The 22,400-nt window shown below is 40.7% G+C and overlaps 1 protein-coding gene across 4 annotated transcripts in view; it reads left to right on the forward strand.

The window, feature by feature from the left end:
- PARD3 (par-3 family cell polarity regulator) overlaps window positions 1–22,400 on the forward strand; it is a 550,835-nt gene that overhangs the window by 259,111 nt on the left and 269,324 nt on the right. For all 4 annotated transcript variants that reach the window (XM_081834189.1, XM_081834186.1, XM_081834187.1 and 1 more), the window contains one exon: window positions 21,404–21,495. In XM_081834189.1, the coding sequence (XP_081690315.1) occupies window positions 21,404–21,495 (92 nt within the window). The remainder of the gene's footprint in view (window positions 1–21,403; window positions 21,496–22,400) is intronic.

A 22,400-nucleotide genomic window follows, 5' to 3' on the forward strand; every position in this document is an offset into this window, starting at 1 on the left:
GTGTTTTCTTGCCCCGTGTTTTCATGCCCAGGTTTATATTGAAAATTTGTTCATGTGCTAGGAAACCAAACATCACTAGCATTTATAGTAAGTCATATATATGGAAATGCGCCATGAACTTATGGCAGCTTCTATTTTGCCTTCAGCCAGATCTCCATTTCAAACTATAAGCCTGAATTCCAGATTGAAATCTGATGCCGCCTGTTGGTATTCTTTTTTTTTTTTAATGGAAATTGTTGGGAAAATGCTTCTGCATATGTGTGGTTAATTCTGCCCTCCTTGTGCTTGGGTCTAGAAAGAGTCAGGATGGAATTCCTTGTTAGTCCCTGCTGCTGTCATTTTGTGCAGTGGAGCCTGAGAACTGATTACCATAGTAACAATGTTTTAGCTTGTATAGCTGCAAATGTTGTTAATGGTAATAGAATTATCTAGTTATTTTAAATCCAATTATGTTATTAGGCCATCCAGTCCATTCTCATAGTACAGCATGTTTTACTCTGCCATCTCCGTCCTTTTTGGGGGGTGTGCTTATGTGAATTATTGAGCTGCAAGAATTTCCTTCTGTTCATTTGAAGAGGTTGTCACTGCTGGTCAAGAATTGTTTCACTTTGTGGTCACCTCTGCAGTGGAGTGGGGTTGGGGTGTAGATAGGGATCTTATAGCATCAGTTGAGATTCCCCTCCCCCCCAGTTCCTGCCCTGCTTTTTAAAACAATTGCTCATAAATCAGCTTCTCTGTCTCTTGTATCAGGTCCTATGTCTACACATGAGTCAAGTCTAGCATTCTTACCTGCTGTGTAAGAACATGCTTCATGTGGAAGGGACTTAAACTACTTGAGTTATTGAAACAATAATCTTTACCATGTATGAGAAGGCAGTGTATGCCTACATCCCACAACCAGGGAAAGGATGTGGAATCCGTGCCCAATCAGATGTTGCTGTACTATAACTCCCACCATCCCTGAGTATTGGCTGTGTAGAAGGGAGTTGGAGAGCACTAAGTCTGGTGTAGGGATTCTTCTTCTGTCTCTTATTCCCCTTATAAACACTTTAAGTGTCAGGATCGTCCCCTGAGCAGTCCTGGGAATTATATGCAATAGGAAGTAGTCAGCAGTCTTTAATGGGAAATTTGTTCATAAAGCCCCTCTACTAAGATCCCAATGTACCATTTTGGAATTGCTTACCTTGGCTGATCCAGCCTTGGGAAATTTTATCCCCAGAAGAATTTTGATGTATCCTGTATTAATACATACTCTTTTGCTCCTACCTGTTTAATGCAGGATGCTATCCCAAACATACTGATTTTGATATCGTTTGCAACCCTACCCCAACTAGTTTAGAATGTATTTGAAACTCCTACACAATTAAAAGTAAGAATATATTTTTTATTTATTATTCTCACTTCATAGATCTCCAGTAAGATTCACTGAAGAGTTTGTCCTTTGTTGTGCGAAAGAATTCTGCAGGCTTGATTTGCAGATGTAGATGTAATTTACCATATTTGAGAGAAGTAGCAAATTATTAAGAAAGATTAATCTGAAATCTATTGGGAACATCCCTCTGTTATTTAGTGTACTTTTCATCTTTGTTGGAAGCCGCCCAGAGTGGCTGGGGAAACCCAGCCAGATGGGCGGGGTACAAATAATAAATTATTATTATTATTATTATTATTATTATTATTATTATTATTATTATTTATGATTCTGTGAGTATGTTTCTAATTAATTGTCATAGCATTTCATATACATGAAATAATAAGTGTGCAAGCAGCAAAGTATGGGTCACATTTTTTCCAAATGTGACATTAGATTAATACAGAAAAGAGGAATTGAACACACATTTGTTTGTAGCCTTGTCTCTAAAAGAACTCTTTGCACTTTCATCAGAATCCAGCTGATTCAGTTACATTCTAGGGCTCTAATGTGTACATAGAAGTGTTATACAAGCATCCTTTCCCATGACTCATACATGAGTAGCTCCCGGTGCATAGTGCGGGGCATCCATATTTGGATGGAATGTTTCCCGAGACAATCCAGGCAGTTATGAGTGCTGTGTGCATTCAGGCATTGAATTGCTGTTACTTTGGACAATGCACTTTCCGGTTAACTTTCATATCAACAATATGAATAAAGACAAATGACATCCAAGTGAACGACAGCGGAGCTTGAAAATATTAATCAACAGAACACAGTCATTTTTCAGATAAGCCTTAGCCAAGTGTAGCACTCAGATACCAGAGCAGAATCCAGATATATTCACCATGCTGTTCTGCCATCACCCTCTAATATTGTCTTTTACAGGTTCTAGCTTTTCCCACGGGGTTTCTAAGGACGCTGTCTGCATTTCCTTTCACTGTGAGATTTTGGCTTGTTCTGAGCTTTCTGTGATTATAGAAAGTTTAGGTTACATTTTCCCAGTATATATTATAACAGCCTTCTAAGCCAATCCACTGATTTGATTAGATCCTTCTGGACTTTATCATAAAGAGTTACAAGACGGTTGCATAGTTACCAGAAAGGAAGAAAAGAATATCCAACCTCCATAACTTCGTGTCACCATCAAGTTTTACCACTTTGGTTTCCATTTCCTCATCTAGGTAATTAATAAATCCATTAAACAGCCATGGCCCCAGTCTCAATCCCTGGGGAAACAATTAGTAACTTCTCCCATCTTTCCTCTAACAAGGCTTTTAAAACACTCCATTGGTCTAAACTACTTAGAAGTGGGTGTGAGTTTTTATTGCCCTCGACATACCTATGTGGAAGCTGGACAGGAGGCAGGGCTGCTTTTAATCAATTTTATAGATCTTTGTTGCATTGCATTTTATATTATTGTAGTATTTTAAGCTACGTGAGTTTTCAAGGTTTTTCTTGGAGCAGGGAAGAAAGGCAAGAATTCAATAAAGTGTAGAACCCGCTAGGACAAAGAAATGCTGGCATATGTACTAAAGGATTTTTGTTTTGTTTTGGTACAAGGTGTTGGTGTTATGGAAAAACAAAGAACATCATCTAGAATATAACGAGAGCACTGAATCAGACAAAAGGTCCATTTAGTCCAGCATCACGTGGCTAACTAGATCCCTAAAGGAAGTCTCTAAGCAGGATCTGAGCTCTCTCTCCCCCCCCCCCCGTGATTCCCAGGGACTGGTATTCAGAGGCATACTGCCTCTAATACTGGAGGGGGAACACAGCCATTATGGCTAGGAGCAATTTTTATCCTTATCCTCTTCCTTCCCTGGAGGTTCCTGAATATTCAGGAACACAGGAAACATATTTCCATAATGTACAATACAGTGGTACCTCGGGTTACATATGCTTCAGGTTACAGACTCCGCTAACCCAGAAATAGTACTTCAGGTTAAGAACTTTGCTTCAGGATACGAACAGAAATCGGGCTCCAGCGGCGCGGCAGCAGCAGGAGGCCCCATTAGCTAAAGTGGTGCTTCAGGTTAAGAACAGTTTCAGGTTAAGAACGGACCTCCGGAATGAATTAAGTACTTAACCCGAGGTACCACTGTAATTGTTGGACCGACACTGGACCGACACTCTAACACTGGAGGTGGAACATAGCCATTGTGGCTAGGAGCAATTTGTAACATATTTCCATAATGTACAATAATTGTTGTACCGACAAGGACTGGGGCCCAAAGAACAGAACAAGTAGTTTCACATGCCCAGGGGACTTTGGGTTTGTATTTCTTAATACTGGATTTGAAATTAAGCTGATTTAGTGGTGTGATATGGGATCTATTAAGCAAAGAAAAAGGTCTCCCTCGACCTATTTCTATTGACCGTCTAGAATTTCTTTTCTGTACTCTCTGTACATTGCATTTTCTTAGCATGGGAGTGTATGTTTGCTTCTTACATTTTTATTCTGGATTGTTTGGGAACATTAGCATAACATTTGCTCCCCTCTCCTCCAACTAACTTTTGGCATGTCTATCCTTTTGTTATGCTGCTGCGCTAAAGCCGCAAATAAATACGTACCTGGGAGCAAGTCCATTTGCATGCAGTGGGATTTTGGCGTTGCTCTTAATGTCATTGCTCCATTGCTATGGCTAGACATTCTTACTGAGCAAATAATACTTAACACAAAGGTGTATTATGGCTTAGGCCAGATTTTGCATGTCATACTAAGCCAAACTATGACTTAGTGCAAATGTGTGGTTTGCAGGCTCCTGGAGAGAAGTTTCCCCCATTTCTCTATTGCTGTGCTGCCCATATTTGGCTTAGCTTGTTTTCCAAACCCAGGTTCAGGTTTAGCTTTCCCAGGCAAACCACATGCTGTAAACTATAGAATAAATTGTTGTTAGGCTGGAAAGAGCTAAACCAAGATTTGATGTTTGGTTATCATGGGAAGCCAGCTATGTTCTGCTGGTTGAAATTATGGAGATCTCACTCACTCTCATACATTGATGCTGTTTCTGTCTAATAACAACAGGGAACATTATCCAGTACTAGGAAAAGTATTGACCACTCTCATTCCACAGAAATTGTTTGGAGGGTACCTCTTAGAGGGCACATTCTAGCCCTCCTAGTAAGTTGTGAGAGACTTACTTCTATTTAAAAATGAAAGCATAATGTCTGGGGCATGTACACAAGGCACCAATGGATGACATCATGGCTTCCATGGGCACCAGGTTGCTGTTCATGGGCATAGCCAGGATTTATTTTACGGGAGGGCAGGCAATCTGTTAGGAGGGCAGAACCAACTAATTGGTGATGCAATTGGTCAGTTAAGTATTTTTATTTATTTACTTGATTTATTTATTTACTTGATTTAGGGGGGCAGCTGCCCCCCCAGCTATGCCCATGTTGCTGTCCCCTATCCTAATGCAAATTTTCTGTGAACTCGGGCATTGCATTTTAGCCATGGGAATTCCAGTTGTCCTTTGATAATCTTAAAATGAAAATGATCCATTAATTTGTTACGAGGAAAGTCATTGCTTGTCCAGCATTATCATTTGTTGGAGCCTTGGACTGCTGTTGATTTGTGATTCCCTTCAGTAGATGGCTATAACTTAACCTGAGCATGTTAACTTAGTGAGCATTTACATGTGGCAATTAAAACCCACCGGTAAAACAGCAAAGATGCAGACTGTCTTCAACTCCCATTAGGGTGCTGTGCCTAGCAATCAGAGCAGAAAAAAAATAGTGGAAGTCTTTAGTGAGATTTCAAGAAGTTGTTTGTCAGAAATTGATTCACTGAATGACCTGTGAAGGATCTAATGCAGGCGTCCTGTGGAGTGAACACTCTGATTTTAAAGCTGCATATCTACCACCAGGACTCCTTTGCACAGACAAAACGGAGTAGATAGTTCTGTTTATATACATAATTGTGTCAGTTTTGTCATATTGGAGCTGAATGCTTGATTTGTAGTATTACTGTGAATATTTTGTGTGCGCTAAGCAGCTCTGTGATTGGCAACTAAGATGGTTATATGCATATGGCATGTTGTCAATAAGACCACCTAGGTCAGACTTTCCTAAGATGGTGACCTTCACCTCAAACCTGAAGCAAACACATGCACAGGGCAATTTCGATCCCAGTAACAAGGGTAACCTGAAATAGTTTGAAAGAGGGGTGGTGATTTGGGAAAGGCAGCAAGGCTGCAGTGTCTCAGAACACTAAACTCAGAACTCCAGTGGTGTATCTGTTATACGTTAAGAGATGATATGAACCGAGAATGGCCAAGAATCTAAGACAGAGGTTGGCAGCCTAAGGCCCATGGGCCGGATGTGGCCCATGAGGGTCACTTAACTGGCCCATGAGCCACCCCCAAACCAAGCTGCCCGCTTGGTGAGTCCCCGTGCGCTGTGTTAAAACGGTGCAGTGCAGCACCAGGACTCTCTTTCGTGGCTCCGGAAATCACTTCTGCACATGCACAAATGCCGAAAATCACTTTGAGCAGGTGCGATTTTCAGCATCTGGGCATGTGTAGAAGCGATTTCTGGCACTGCAGACATGTGCAGACGCGATGTCTGGCATCACGCTGCACTGGTCTGGCCCACGTAGGATCTCCGTGGGAGTGATCCAGTCCATTCCCCGTAAGCCTTGCTGACCCCTGATCTAAGACAATCCTGCTGGATCAGGCCAATGGCCTATCTAGTCCAGCATCCTGTTCTCACAGTGGCTGACCAGAATCATTGCTCTGTGCATGTGCTAGCTTCAGGTTTGAGGTGACTCTGAGCAAAGTACATTCTTGGATTTCTCTGTTGGTGACCTGTGGTGGTCTTAACTGGGAAGTAGTGTCAGACAGCAGCACTCTAAGCAGTGCCAAATGATGGTGGAGGAGGGTACAGTTTTAATTTATCACAATGCCCTGGAGCAACCCAATGTTTGGGGATTGGGGGGAACAAAAGTGGCAGCTTGACTCAGTTGCTGGTGTTGCTTAGACTAGAGCACTGGGCCAGGGAAAACACTGAGGAGGATGGGGGGCAAGGAAGGTATGGTCCCTTCCCAAGTTCTGGGCCCCAGTAGCTGTCCAAGGATACTGGGTGCTCACACTAACCAAGTTTCCCAAGCACTCCTGAGTGAGCCACGCAGCTCTACCAATTTTCTGTTTCAATGGCATCACTGCTCCAAGTCAGAATATGGTCTCCCAAGTCCCTATGCCCATGTTGAAAGAAATGCCTGCACAGTGCTCTAGATCTCAGAGATTGATAGTGAGGAATGTATTGTAATTTTGTAAATGTGCCTTTGATTCAGTGGGGGAAAGAAAAAGCTAAATTATACAACCAGCAGCTGTAGGCTTCTTCACTAGGGCAGTGTATGGGGACGGGAGGTATAAACCCTGAAGGCTAGCTCATTATTTCAAGGTGTAAGATTTATGTGTTTGGCCTTGGAGTTCCTGGATTCATATCCTGGTGTGGTGTTGGGTAGGATGGCAGCTGCCAGGTTTGCAAGGATTTAAATGTTGTAATGTTTCTCTCTTGCTTTACATTCCAGAGATAATTAAAGCCTTCACCTGCGAAGGTCTGTTAGCATACGACGACTGGGAGTGAGAGTATAGAACAGAAGACGGGTTTTTCCATTCTGCACTGAGCAGACTGAGATGCGATTAACTTAGCAAAATGAGTGGAAATGAAAACTAAATTGGATTTTAAAGATTCTTTCAGTTTTAATAATGGAGCAGAGTGTTGGTGACACAGGAAGGGAAAATGGTTTTTAAAATCATGAGTGTTATTTTTATCTTGCCACTTTGCCCTTTTTAAAATTGCAGAGTTGCAGGAAATTTAGAATTATAGCAGACCTACCAGGGTTTTGACCCGTCCAGGATACCAGAATCCTGACATTATTAAAACATATTTATTTTCTGTTTAATTATGTTTTAATTAGAAATGCTATTAATTTCCTAATGACATCACCGATGACTCTATTGCAGGGATTTAAAAAATGAGAAGTGATTTTTGAAAAATACGGAAAGGCCATTTAAGTAAGCTCATTTTCAAGCGACAGAAAACAGAACACAAAGACTTCTAGCTTACGTCTAGGTTTACACAGGGGAACAGAATGAAACATGTTTTTCTGAAGTTAAGAAGAAGAGAACCGTTGCACTATGACAGAGGTTTTCAAGTTAAGGAACAAAGGAATGCTTCGCTTTATAAATAAAAAAATAAGAATGAAAGCCAGTGTATGAAACCAATTGAAAGTTGCACTAGGGGTGCATTTCACTTTCAAAATCCTAACATATTTTGTATTCACAAATAATAGGCCATGAATGAATTGGGGTAATTTTAACTTTGTTCTTTGAGGAAGCAAGGTGAATTGCATGCTTTCTGCTTTATATCCATAAATGAGCATCGGTTTCTGTATAATTTCTTCTCTTGCGTTGTCTCTGTGTGCCTAGAAAGGTCATAGAAGCCATCTATTATGCATCTGTCTCAGTGCTTCAGACTTATACAGGTGATTTTTTTGAGTTTAGTTTCCTTCTCTGTAGGGATAATTTTTGTGTCCCAATGCCATATGTTCAGTGTGGCTTGGTTTTGCCTTTTATTTTTTTTAATCACTCACTTAAATAAATGCTTTTGTTTGTTTTTACTGAATAGCCGTTGGGCTAGAATGATAGATACATACATACATACATAGATAGGTTCTACATTAGTGCAAGCAGGTGAACTCAAAAGTGTTCTATTTATAGAAGGGCTAATGGATGTGTTTATCCTGACCTACTTTTTTCAGAGTATTTCACTGAGAATGTACCTCAGTTGTGTGAATTCAGGGCTGCCAACTGACTGCTTGTCTCCATGGCTTCCTTTCCTCTATTATATGATAGCCATGTTCAAATATATAAAAGGATGTCACATAGAGGAGGGAGAAAGGTTGTTTTCTGCTGCTCCAGAGAAGCAGACACGGAGCAATGGTTCCAAACTACAAGAAAGAAGATTCCACCTAAACATTAGGAAGAACTTCCTGACAGTAAGAGCTGTTCGACAGTGGAATTTGCTGCCAAGGAGTGTGGTGGAGTCTCCTTCTTTGGAGGTCTTTAAGCAGAGGCTTGACAACCATATGTCAGGAGTGCTCTGATGGTGTTTCCTGCTTGGCAGGGGTTTGGACTCGATGGCCCTTGTGGTCTCTTCCAACTCTATGATTCTATATAGATTCAATAATGCCATGCACTACAGAGCATGCTTTCCTAGTTGTTTCTCAGATGCCTCATTCGTTTTCTGCACGCTTTTGCATTGTGTTCACTTGCAGTGAATAGGAAGTGTGGCATTCGCAAAAGGAGAACAGTGTGCCTAGATTCAGAAGCAGCTGTGGGGTGGAGCCACAATGCTGGCTTCCCAGCAGCAGCAGTCTTACTGTCACTTACTGGAAGGGGGAGCTGTGCCTATTAAGGCTCATGTGGTGAGGTGAGGCAGTCACATCAGACTGCAGATCCAGCTGCATTTGCCACACCTGGTGGCGATGGGTGGTAGCAGAGGAGGCAACCGGGCACAGAGAGCCAACAAAGCGTCCTGGGTTGGCTCTGGTGGCCATTCACCAGCAGAGCCAATTTGGGGCACTCATACCACCCCAACCTCTCCAGTGCCCTGCCCCTCTGTTCTGGTAAGCGGCAGTGACTCTCCTTCTCCTATCAAGCAACTTCTGACAAGATTCCACTTCATAGCAGTGCACTTATTGACATGGTAAAGGTAAAGGTAAAGGGACCCCTGACCATTAGGTCCAGTTGTGACCAACTCTGGGGTTGCGGCGCTCATCTCGCTGGAGCGGTACCTATTTATATACTTGCACTTTGATGTGCTTTCGAACTGCTAGGTTGGCAGAAGCAGGGACCGAGCAATGGGAGCTCACCCAGTCGCGAGGATTCAAACCGCCGACCTTCTGATTGGCAAGTCCTAGGCTCTGTGGTTTAACCCACAGCGCCACCCGCACCCCATTGACATGGTACTGTCTTCTAATCTTGGAATAGCAGTAGCTGCTTAAACAAGCAAGAAACAGATGGATAGGACCCTCCAAAGAGCCTGTTCACACATTACTTGCAAGTTGTAGAAATCACACTACAGTGGTACCTCGGGTTACAGACGCTTCAGGTTACAGACTCCACTAACCCAGAAATAGTACCTCAGGTTAAGAACTTTGCTTCAGGATGAGAACAGAAACCTTGCTTTGGTGGTGCGGCAGCAGCAGCGGGAGACCCCATTAGCTAAAGTGGTACCTCAGGTTAAGAACAGTTTCAGGTTAAGAACGGATCTCCAGAACGAATTAAGTTCTTAACCTGAGGTACCACTGTATTCACCTTCCCTCTTCTTATGGCAGTATTGCCCGGTTTTCAGGAGGCTCAATGAGGGCTTTAGGATGGGCTGCTGTGACTCTGCTGTGGGGAAATTGTTCTGCAGTGGCTTCCATGATGCGAAATGGGCTGTGAATTTCATACAGTCCCAAGTGCTACATTGTATATAGTATGAACATAGCAGAGGGTCAGGACCTGTTTTGTAGATTATCATTTTCAAAATTATTATTATTTTCAGATGTGTAGTAGTGCTAAAGTAGAATGGTAGTTCAACTGGTAAGGAGACTCTTATGTTGTTTTGTTTATCATTCAATATATTTTTTATAGCCAGAAGCTAATCAATGCTCAGGCCTGGTTTCAGTGGTGGAGAGTATGGGCTTGAGATCTAAACTGTTTGAAGAAGCAGAGCAAAAAGCCATTTTGATTCATTTTTTCTCTGTCACTGCTGAGGAGGAAACTTGGAAAACATAACATCTCAGGAGAATTTAGTACTTTAGCTACATACATGGGGCGTAAATGAATGATAAACTGCAGTGTAACTAGATACTGCCCCCATATATATTTAACCATTTGTCCCATGGTAATAGCAAAACTTAATTTATTGACCCTCCAACAATTATTTTGCACACATTAATTTTAATAATTTCCAGATGTTGGTATACACCAGGAATGTGTTGGTGTACACCAGGAATGTGCTATATAAGCTGTTACTTCAGGACAAAGTGACCTGAGGCCACTGCTGGAAGGTTTCATTCTCTTTTTAGGCACTGTGTGTGTGTGTGTGTGTGTGTGTGTGTGAGAGAGAGAGAGAGAGAGAGAGAGAGAGATGTGCTTAAAAGTGTGTTTGCTTTGCATATTCCAGTTTAACATGCACAATGTTTGTACTCCAAAGAAAAAATCTAGAGAGGCAAGCTACTTATTTTATTTATTTTATTTTATTTTATTTTATTTTATTTTATTTTATTTTATTTTATTTTATTTTATTTTTGGTTTTAATTAAATTCTTTGCATCAAAAGATTCCAGAATGTTGCACAAAAGTGTGGCTAAATAGTATCTATACCAACACAGAAGTACAATTTAAAATCAACAAATCAATATAACAAAAAACAGCAAGACAAAATAAAAACCCCTCAAAGCTTAAAAGAAAATTAAATACAATTCCAACAAAACCAGCCTTGCAGTTTCTGTTTAGGAAATTATGTAAATATAATATTTCTTTAAATATTTATTTATAAATAAAATTAGTTATGTATACTGTGCTGCAACGGCATAAAATATGTGCATGAAATAATAAAATGGTGTCTTCTATAATTTCTGAATTGATCATATTCTTAGAAAGCATGTATGTAGTTAATGGTATTGAAAATGCTACAGTGCCTGCATTAATTAGTACATCAAAGCAATCCTCATCGATTGCTTTTCATATGACTTTCCTTTCTCCCCTTACCAGTAGGTGTCACTTTTGGGACTGTGAAATCTATTTTGTTGATAAGGCATGTAAACCCACACTTTTAAATGATTGTTTTACAGCTGTGGATTCATCTGTAAGTGAGCTGTAATGATGATTACTCCCCCTCCCTTAGTTTTGTCTCAACAGAATAACAAGCAGTGTGTGTAATCTACAAATTGATCAATATTTTCTGCAAACCATGAGTTCTATCAGGTGCCTGGAAGAAGGAAGATGGAGTTTATTTTAGGAATTTTTTTAAAGGATAAATCATCCCTGAATTTGAAAAAAAAAAGTATTTTTAAACTGAATACTTGGTACATACATCAGAATTATTTTAAAGAAGCAGCAGGGAATAGTCTGGGTTTAGTCTGCAGAGAACATTACAGCTGTAGAACATCTTCAAGGTCTTCTGACTTCAGTTTTTTTAAAATGGTAGGGTGGAGCTCACTATGGAACTGAAGGTACCGTATTTTTCGCTCTATAGGATGCAATTTTTCCCCTCCAAAAATTAAGGGGAAATGTGTGTGCGTCCTATGGAGCGAATGCAGGCTCCTTGGCTTCAGCGATAGCAATGCGAAGCTTCTGAAGTGCAGAGGGAGTGCTCCCTCTGTGCTCCGGAGGCTTTGCGTTGCTTTCGCTGAAGCCTGGAGAGTCTTGTTCTCCCGGCTTCAGCAAAAGGAACCCGAAGCCTCCAGAGTGCAGCAGAAACTCGCGCTGCGCTCTGAAGGCTTCAGGGATAGCCGCCTGAAGCCTCCGGAACACAGTGGGAGGTCCTGCTGCGCTCTGGAGGCTTTGGGTTCCTTTTGCTGAAGCCGGGAGAGCAAGACTCTCCCGGCTTCAGCAGAGAGGGAGAGCTGCGCAGCGCCCCTTCAGCCAAGCGGGAGGAGAAATGGAAAGGGCTCCGTTTCTCCTGCCGCTTAGCTGAAGGGGCTCTGTGCAGAGAGGGAGAGATTTTTTTCCTTCTTGTTCTCCCCCTCTAAAACAAGGTGCTCCTATGGTCGGGTGCGTCCTATAGAGCGAAAAATAGGGTAGTTAGGAAGCACTGTTGAATTCCTCAGTGCTGGACTGCAGCTCAGTGGCAGATCATCTGTTTTGCATGCAGAAGGTTCTCTCTTTAAATCCCTGCCAAAAATAATCAAGCACTGAGTAGAACCAGTATGAAATATAGATGATAGAAAAGCAACATGGAGCTGATGCACATGGTGTGTGAGCGTTTCCACACCTCCTTGGAAAAAGTGGCATTTCTTTGCCCTCCAAGGCACCCTGACTTGTGGTTAACATGCCTTCCTGTTTGCTTCCCAGTCCTCTCTTCCCTGCATTTCCCTCTCTGAATGACCCTGCTGTACCTAATTATTTTTGAGCACAAGATTTGTATTTCCTGATGCAGAACTTGTTTTATATACAGAGCCTTGAGAGTCGCTGACTGTGGCTGGCTTGAAGTTAGCTTTATTTTGCAAGATCTGAAGACCAGTCCCGTGGAGCTCATTATGTGAGTTTCACTACACAATAGCACTTGGTAAAAATATTGTAGATAATTCACGTTCGGTGTGTTCCTTCTGCAAGGTCTAATGCCAAGCCAATAAGCCAACTGTCTCTTGTTATTTGGAATACACCCAAGCCTTCACATATGTATTCCAGATCTTGTATTTGTGGGGCTTTCTCCTGTATGTTGAAAGGAAAGTGCTTCCCCGCCTTTTGTTTTCTTTTTCTTAAATCAAGCTCTACTCTGCTCTGATTAAAAACATGTATTTTTCTTGTTTGCTTTGTTCATAAGGAGTGTGGAACAGTTTCCTATTTCCATTCCATCTTGCGTAAGCTTTGTGATTGTAGCCTTGCATGAGGTTCTCTGTGAATATATGTGTAGATGTTCATCTTAGGAGTTGGCTCCTATTCACTATTGGAAGGATTGCTAATACAATGGGAAACCATCTCATCAGTAGAACAATTATTGTTGTTTACTACTTATTACTATTACTACAAATTTTATATCTCACTTTTCCTCCAAGGAGCATAAGATGGCGTACATAGGTCTCTCCCTCCCATTTTATTGTCACAGCATCTCTGTGGGATAGGTTAGGCTGAGAGGCAGTGATTTGCTTAATTAAGGTCACCCAGTGAGTTTGGTGGCAGAGTGAAGATTTGACCCTTGGTCCTCCCAGGTGACAGTCCAGCAATCTAACCACTACACTGGAGTGCATAAGCTATTACAGATAGCTTGGCCATATTTTCAGTTCTGTGGCTTCTCATAAGAAATGCAATAGGCTAAGGGTAGCATTTATGAAGGTAGGGTTGTACATCCAAACAAACATCATGGTTCCTGGCCACATGAACCAACTCTCTACCAGCTCTGAAGAGTAGCAAGTGTGTAAAGTATTTCAAGACGGGTATAGAAATATGAGCCTAGCCACAAGGGATAGTTTGTGTAATGCTGTATTGGGAAAAGGGATGCCAGTTAGCTGTGCTACTGATTCCCTCTGTATGCTTAAAAATTGCTTCTCTCAGGAGATATGTGCATTTAATGACAAAGTGAAGGCAACATGAAAGCCAGTTAAGCGAGTGTGTTTGCCAGTTAAGGCAGAAAGCAGGTGTCTTATGTATGGAGATCTACCAAGCCAGATTGTATTAAAAAAGAAATATTTCCTACGGTTTTGATTCTAACATTTTGAGTATGAAGTTACCAAGAGTAAATAATTATTAAGATACACATAACTATGTGGAATAAGATATTCTTTGTTGTATTATTGCATTTGCAATAATCTAATGTATAATTTATAATGTATAATATAATGTACAACTTTGTAGCGATTTGCCAAACAGACTTCTGAACACTATCCATCCCCACTTGCACCATAACACTTTTGTGGAGAGAGGAAGGCATTTGCATGGAAGGACAATCAGAAGTCAAAGGTGGGATTGTGTTTATCACTGCTTCTCCTCTGCAAACACCTTTCATACCTAGGCTGTCTTTGCTCTCCTTTTTTTAACCAGGCAGTGTCAAGGAACTGCAGTAAGTTAACCTGGAAGGGCATTTGCAGAGGAGAATAAATTACTGTGGAAAATGTTAAGCATTCCCCTGTGAATGAATTTTATTATGGGTTGGGGAGCATACCTTTGCTGAAAGAACTTAGAATTCTTCCCTTCCAATGACTTGTTTATTAGCATGGCCTTAAGTAATTTTGCCATTTTTATAAGAAAGTATGAAAACTGACATAAAAAGTGTGACAATTGTGAATCTTTCCCCAAAGAGTCACTAGACCCTGCTGGGTGGGGCTCCCCACCCCAATATGTGAGTTCTCATTGTCTCCCTTTCTCAGCTATCTGTTTCTTTTCTGGTTTTGTTTAAGATTCTTTTAGCTCCTCGGATGCTTCTCTTGATTGCCTACCCTTTAGTCATTGTCTGCTGTCTCTAAGTTTCCCAAACTCCTGGGCCATTTTCTCACCCAACTTCTTCGTGTCTAAGTACCACTTCAGTCTCTAGCATTATGGGTTGAACAGGGGAGGTGTTTCCTGACCAGAGTGGGAATGGGGAGATATACACACCTACCCACACACCATTAAAGGCAGTTGTATCATCTCTGATGTCTCTGATAATGGTGGCACACTTTTATTATTATTGCAAACATTATTGAATTATTATTTTTTAAAGCATAAAGTATTGTCTTCCAAGGCAAAGTGTGTTCTCCTTCATGGAGAGCACATGTTGCGGTGGGGTCTAACAAGACATCCCACTGTTGCTGGGCGGGTAATTGTAGTTGGCCACCATTGCGATTGGGCTCCTCTTTGCTGTTGGAGAGAATTTTATGTTGCCATTTTATGATTGACAGCCAGGAGGTTTTATATTCCCTGCATGCAGCGTTGAGCTTCCTCTTTTCGCTGCGCGCATCGGGTCACCCGCCCTCCCTCCCTATATTTAGGGTTGTTCTCGTTGACCTTGCTATGCCTGTCATGGAGTCATCTGCTTTTGGGGCAGGGGCCTGGAAGGAATTTTATCCATTTGGCTGATTGGCTGCGTAGCAAATTGTCACAACTTGTAAGGTTGCAGTTAGCTCCATCTTTCTCTCCAAAATGTTTTCCCTTTCTGACTTTTGCAGGTGTGCGGAAGTCAGTCTGTCCCCGGGCAGGGACAGATAGTGGCAACCAATGTCTAAGCAACCACTCACATTTTTTTGTATTTTAATAAAGTTGTGGCCAAAATTATGCCAAAAACCTTAAACAAAAATTCTGTGTGAATTGTGTTTTATTGGGGTGGCTTGGGGACCTTGACATGCAAATGGCACTCTAAGAAAGGCCTCAATGTTTATACAGGTTATTATCGGAGAAAGCTATTCCTTGCCTCTGTTAGCTTTTCTCCCTGATAAGATTAACGCAGTAGCTGCCTCTTGGGCTGAAAGGCAACAGCTCCGTCTTTCATACTGTGGAATTGTGCAGTGGTATCTGCTGTTTGGCAGAATTTCAATGAGGCAATGCACCTTAGCCATCATGTAGCTCACTCAGGCTCACCTTCCCTCTGCTAAGTTTGAACTACATGTAAGAGCTTGTTTCACTTGAGACCTCTTCCACTGTGTGGTGTTGCATATCTAAACAGCAAGACACCCCACCCCCCTCACCTGAATGAATGACCCTGATATAATTCTCCAGGCTCTGAGTGCTCTTGTCTTTGTTATTTCACTCAGCGTCTCATTTCACACTTTTATTTGTGGTGTTGGAGAGAACAGTGCCTTTCCAGGTAACTGAAAAATGCTAGGAAAAGGGCATGAGTGTGAGGTAGAAATGGGTGAGGTAGTTGTAGACAGCGAAACCCCTCCGCAAAATAAACAAATAAAAGAATTGTGGACAGCAAACTTACTTGTGGTCCCTGCTTGGAACATTTTCTGCTGGTACATATTCCTTTTGAAAAAAAATCCTATTTTCCCTGAATGCATTGTTTCATGAAATTAATTAGCAACATAAAATTGATTAGTAACATAAGGGACACAATACCAATCAAAATCGACAACTTCACTATTGTAATTCACTTTCCCACCAAGCGACTATCCCTAGGAAGCATGTATTCATATATAATAAATGGGAATGAGACCTCCAACAAAACATTGCTGTGTAGAGTCTTTCTCTTAATGGAGCCAGCCAGCCAGCCAGCCAGCCAACCACGCCCTCTTTCAGGTTATTCCCTGGACTGATCCTAGCATTAGGTAGAATAAGATAGCAGAGATGCTTGGTTGTCGCTGGCCTTTCTGTCTTGCTCACATTCTGCCAGTATGCCAGAGACAGCATTACAGCAGAAGCCCATGACCGAGTGAGCCGTCAGAGGGACAGCAAAGCCAGCATAGGCCATGCACTACAGCAGGCATCATGCACATTGCATGAGTTGCTCTCCTTACATGACACACACTGGCACGACTACTGCTGCATTGCAGCATTTGATTGGATGGGTAGTGAGCACAGTGAGCACAGTCAATGGCAGCAAACTGTTGGGGAAAAGGGATTGTTGCGTGCGCTCTGCATTCCCTAGTCAGCTGCCCTCTGAAGTGGTGGAAGTTGTGATCCAAATGGCAGTGGGATCCAGTGGCTTATCTGTCTGACTTCTGTATGTGGAGTTATTCCTTCATTTTAGGCAGCAAAATTTCTAGGCCTCAAGATTATAATTTGCCTTTGGGAAGGTATGATATAAATTGAATCAAGTAAATCTCAGTGTTGGACTGTTCATGGCTATTTAATAGAATCAATCATTTCTTAGCCAATGAGGAAGAGAGGTGACATACAAGAACCAGGTGTTTATTTTAGCCTACTATGCTGTTAACATATGACTCTGAAATTATATAGAAAATTCTGCATCCGTGCAAAAAAATTGGTACAGTAGTTCCTAATAATATGTAATTCAGTACATGCTCCTAAGAAAATGTAGATTTGAACATACTTTTATGAAAACTATAATTGTACCAAATGTGTTGCTTAAAATTGCTGTATCATTGATTCTCAAACTTTCTCAAACCCCTAAATAAAGTATAGCATTTTCTAATTTTACCTCAGTAACAGGTGGGGTTTTTAATTTAAGAAGAAACTCATGGCAATAATTGCAGATACTTTTGAAGCTAGATGCTTTTTTTAGCAAATGAGAATTCTAAGTTACTTCCCTATGCAGGTGTCCAAATTACTCTACGTTTGGTTCTATGTAAAAGAAAGTCTATGTTACATGGGAAATAAAAGAGTAGCTGATTACGGCAATATTAAAGTTTTTTGTGATTTTTTTTAAAAGACACATCTGTTGATTATAGCATCATGATACCACTGCTCTAGTGAAGTTTACAAGCTTCTTTTACTCTTAAGGATCATAATTGAGAGACAAATTTTAAGCCTCACAGGATTACCAGACTCAACTTCCAAACACTATTCTGTTTCCTTAGAGTTTTAAAACTTCAGGGAAAACAGGTCTCCAAACACCACCATCACCAGTTCCAACTTATGGCTTCCTGGAAGACAGGACATTTTTCAAAGGTCCAAATATATTTTGTACATCCTCTTAAATAAGTGTGTGTTAATTTTTTTTAAAAAAAAAATTATCCAGCTTTATTAATATAGGTTAGAATGGTGCTGAAACAGCAGAGGGAAAGAAAATCAATGTAGATAAAAATAAAACCCTGTTAATTAATTTAAAAACAAACTACATTAACTGCAATAGGGAACAACATAATGTGCTGTGCATAGCTACAACATTAAAATCAAGGCACTTCCCAGAAGACCTGTTAAAATGGAGGGCCCTTTACAAATCTTCCTTGTGAATATTTGCAGGATTGAGTAAGTGCAGAAGCAGGGGCCAGGTTGCCTGGGCTCTTCATCAATTGTTCATAGATCTACTAGTCTAGATCTAGGTTCCATGAAAAAAATGGATCTCTGTCAAATGTTCTCTCTCTCTATCTTACTCTCATTTTGCGATTCCATGCAATTTCCAGCTGAATCCTGGTAAAACAGAAGCCTCATGGGTCGGTGGTTCTCAGGTTCAGGAAATTGGAAACTTGCCTGTTCTTGAGCGGTTTGTACTCTCCCTGAAGGAACAAGTCTATAGCCTGGAGTTACTCCTAGATCCATCACTATCACTGGAGGCAAAGGTGTCCTTAGTGGCCTTCAGTGCTTTTCTTAAAGTTTCAGTTATATCTGTTCCTGGACAATGATAGCTTGGCCACAGTGGGGGAATCCTTCGTAACATCTTGTTGAACTATTGCAGTGGACTCTGCATGGGCGTATCCTCATGAAACTGCAACTAGCGTGGAATATTGCTGCCCAACTTCTCCCATGAGCACTGCACATGACTTCTCTAATCCCATGATTTTATTTTAATATCATCTCTCCACAGGATAACCAGTGGTTGTGCAGTGGTTGCAGTGCTAAAGTAGGACTTCTAAGGCCAGGGTTTATATCCCCTCCCAGCCGTGAAGCTCACTGCATGACCATGGGCCATTCTCTGTCAGTTAGCCTGATCCTACATCACAAGGTTCTTGTGATTATAAATTTGGGAGGGGGAGAACCATGTCTGTTGCTTGGAGCTCTTTGGAAGAAAGGTGGAGTATAGATGTAATAAATAAATACACATTTTAGTGTCTCAAGTCATTCTAGCAGCACCCTTAAAAATCCACCCCTGAAGGTGAGAAGCCACTCCAGAGTAGTGTTCCATGAGATGTGAGGGACGTGCTGTTTGAAGGGAAAACTCTCTGCTTTCCCATAGATAAGCAGGTATCTTTGGATCACAGCCATCTCCTTTGTATTCATAGGGAAGAGAGTATATAGCCTGCACTGGTGAGGTTTTGTCTAGTATCCTTAAATATTTATGTTTTCAGTTATGCTCCATGGAGCAAATTTTAACTCACACACACTAAAATCAATACATCTGAAATCACTTATGATTGCTAACATGTTGCTGGAAGACTCAACTCTTTATATATTTGAACACCTTTTAAAATAAATAAATAACACCCACATCTTATTTGGAGTTTGTGTTTATGTTCCTAATGCAGTCTTAAGCAAGTTCAAGATGCTGGTTAACCTTTGAAATGTATTACTTGCCTGGTGCTTAAGAGAGATAGATGACTAAGAAGTGCATATTAGAGACTCTCAAAACACAGGATCATCAATCTTCAAGGAGCTTCGTCTCACGCAGCGAGCTTCCATCCAGCGCGTGCACAAAGCATCTACAGCTCAGAGAGAAAGCTTGGTGCATCCAGCTCCTTATTTTTGCAGACTCTCAGAGGAAATGTCAATTGGACATTACCAGCTGCCTCTGCCTTGCTTTAATATCTCTTCAATAATTTAATATATTGTCTGACTCTCTCTGCGCTGAACTCATAACCCTTCACCCACCACTTATTATTTTGCTGATTGATGCCTCAGTGTGTAGAATCTAAAATCTGCGCTCAAATCTGCTGGCTACATTACAATACTTTTTTGTGTCTGTGTGTTTGTACAGGGGAGGAATGAAAGAAACACAAATGTCTGTGAAAGTTGCAGAGCTAACAATGCTGTGGCTCCTCCTCTTCTAATGAAAAGTCCCATAAATGGATGAACTAATAGCTACTGCATGCATAACTTTCAGATTAAAATGGAGTATGTATATGTAGCAACAGTTTAAATTTCCATTAAGGTAAACCAACGTAATACCCTTTAAAGTTTTTTTAGAATCCAAAAACAGTTCCGGAAATTGCTTAATTGCTCTTCCTCCATCTTCCTATTGCTCCAGAGTTTAATGGAAACCCTTTAAGCAATTGGTATTTATGTCGGGGCACAACAGCCACAATGTGTTGGCTATGGAAGATGTGTCTTTGTGGTAACTGTTAAATTGGTAGTTTCCAAACCACTTAAACAAACTTCATCAAGAGAGTTGGACTTCTATTGCATTGTGTTCTGCAGAGAATTCAGCAAGCAGCAAATTCTGTAGGATTTCTTCAAGGAGCCTGAAGTATGGGCATTTGTATTGGGGGCGTGGTGAGGGACTTAAAAATACAGGCCGCAAATATAGGTCTTTGATGAGTCTCCTGTTTGTGATAGTTTCAGTGTTTCCTTCCATGTTTATGAGTAAGGGAACGAGAGTCTAGGCCTGTGTGGGAAACCTTTGAACCTTCAGATGTTGTTGGACTTCCACCAGCCCCAGGCAATATGAACAATGCTGATGATGGGAGTTGTGGTGCAGCAACATTTGAAAGGGCCACATCTTCATCACCCCACCATAGGAAAACCAGAATGTTTGCAATCAGTATATAGCCAACAACTGATTAATGCACTAAACATGTCACTAAAAGGGTAGAATGGGGGCAGAACGGAAAGGTGCAGGGCACACTTATACATGCTCTGCCAACGTGTTTGTGGCCAGGAACGGAACCACTACACGAAATGGTCACTGACTGTAGTTTACCTTCTGCTGTCCCATACTCCCTTGCTATATGTTTTAACACCTTGAACATATCAGTCCTCAAAACTGTTTATTACAAATGACTACTGAAGTAATCTACAAAAATTCTGGGCATTATCCGGAAATGCCCTATTTGCCTAGCACAATCATGAGTATTTATAACCATCTCCTTTGTTTCTGATCTTTCTGTATTTTATCAGTGTGAGGGGTCTACACGTGAATGGGGCATGGGGAGAAATCTCAGGGTTGTGTGCTTTCTTCTTTATGTGTAGAACATGCAGTGTGTGTGTTTGTGGTATTTTAGGTTGTTCTTGTTTTTACACTCTTAAAAAAATAGTATGTCACCTTCCCACTTTTTAGGGAAGCTTTTAATGTTTGATGTATCACAGTATTTTAATATTCTTTTGGAAGCCGTCCAGAGTGGGCGGGGTATAAATAATAAATTATTATTATTATTATTATTATTATTATTATTATTATTATTATGAAAAGAGCATCTAGTAAATATAATTAATAATAAAATGATAAGTGTCAATTATTGTAACTTAAGATTAAAGCTCACTGTGTTGTTTCATTTATCAAATTTATTCATTTGACTTTTTAAATAAACTTTCCTTTATATTAAGAATAGCACTTTGTGGAGCAATTTCAAATATTGCATACTTGAATATAAACGTTTCTTCATTACTGCTGAATACAAATAGTTATATCAAATTAATTTTGATATTTCTTGTGGGATGGGGTGAGGAAGCAATTCTGGAATAAATTTTGACATCCAAAGGTAATTCAAATGCTTATGTGGTACTGTCACTTTTGTTCTGACCAGGATGAAGATGGAACAGAAGAGGAAAATAGCAGAGTTGAACCAGTCGGGCATGCAGATGCTGGCCTGGAGAATGCTGGCAACTATTCTTTAGAGTAAGTTTATTAATAGCATTGCATGTTTAATTATAACACCAAAGATACAGTACAGTAGCAACACTTAAGCTGCTACACTTAAATTATATTGTTGTTCAAATCCACTCTATACATTTTAAGCAGTATCATACCACTTTTTAACAGCCATAGGTTCCCCAAAAGATTTGTTAAGGGTAGTGATGGTTGTTAGGAGACCCCCCATTCTCCTCACAGAGCTGCAATTCCCAGAGTTCTCTGGGAAAATGGTTTGATTTTTAAACCACTCTGGGGATTGTAGCTCTGGGAGAGGAATAGGGGGTCTCCTTAGCACCCTTAACAAATTACAGTTCCCAGGATCTTTGGGGCTGAGGGAGAGTAATAACATTTAATAAAGACTTTCACAACATTTAATAATGGCCTGAATTCATAAGATGCCAGTACAGGTGGCAGCCATTTTGCATCCATTCATTTGATGTGTGACGTGCAAGTTGTTTTTGACCTGGGAGAGAGTGCAAACGGGGAGTTGCTTGTATTCATTATATTTTTTTAGCACAAGACCTCTAAGCATAAAAGCCCTGGGTAGATTTAGAACATCGGTAAGCACATTGGATTTTTATTTATTTTTTAATCAGGGAGCATTGGCCAAAAAGAAAAGCCATTTTGTGAAAAAAGCTGTATTGTTGCCTTCACTAAGAGTTATGTGTAAGGTAGATATGGATTCTTCATTCAGATAACCAATTTTTATGTGGGAAGAATCTGTTAAAAGATATACATCATTATCTTTGGATGTGCCCATTTTTACCATGGCAAGAGAATATTGGCTTATTCAAGCTATGCAGAAAAAAAAGAGAGAGAGAGAGAGAGCAATCACTCAACAAGTAATGAAAAATCAATTTGGCTGTTCTCTTGAATTTTTCCCTGCTGTG

The sequence above is a fragment of the Podarcis erhardii genome (assembly GCF_964252035.2).
Source record: "Podarcis erhardii genome assembly, chromosome: 12".
Taxonomy (NCBI): Eukaryota; Metazoa; Chordata; class Lepidosauria; order Squamata; family Lacertidae; genus Podarcis; species Podarcis erhardii.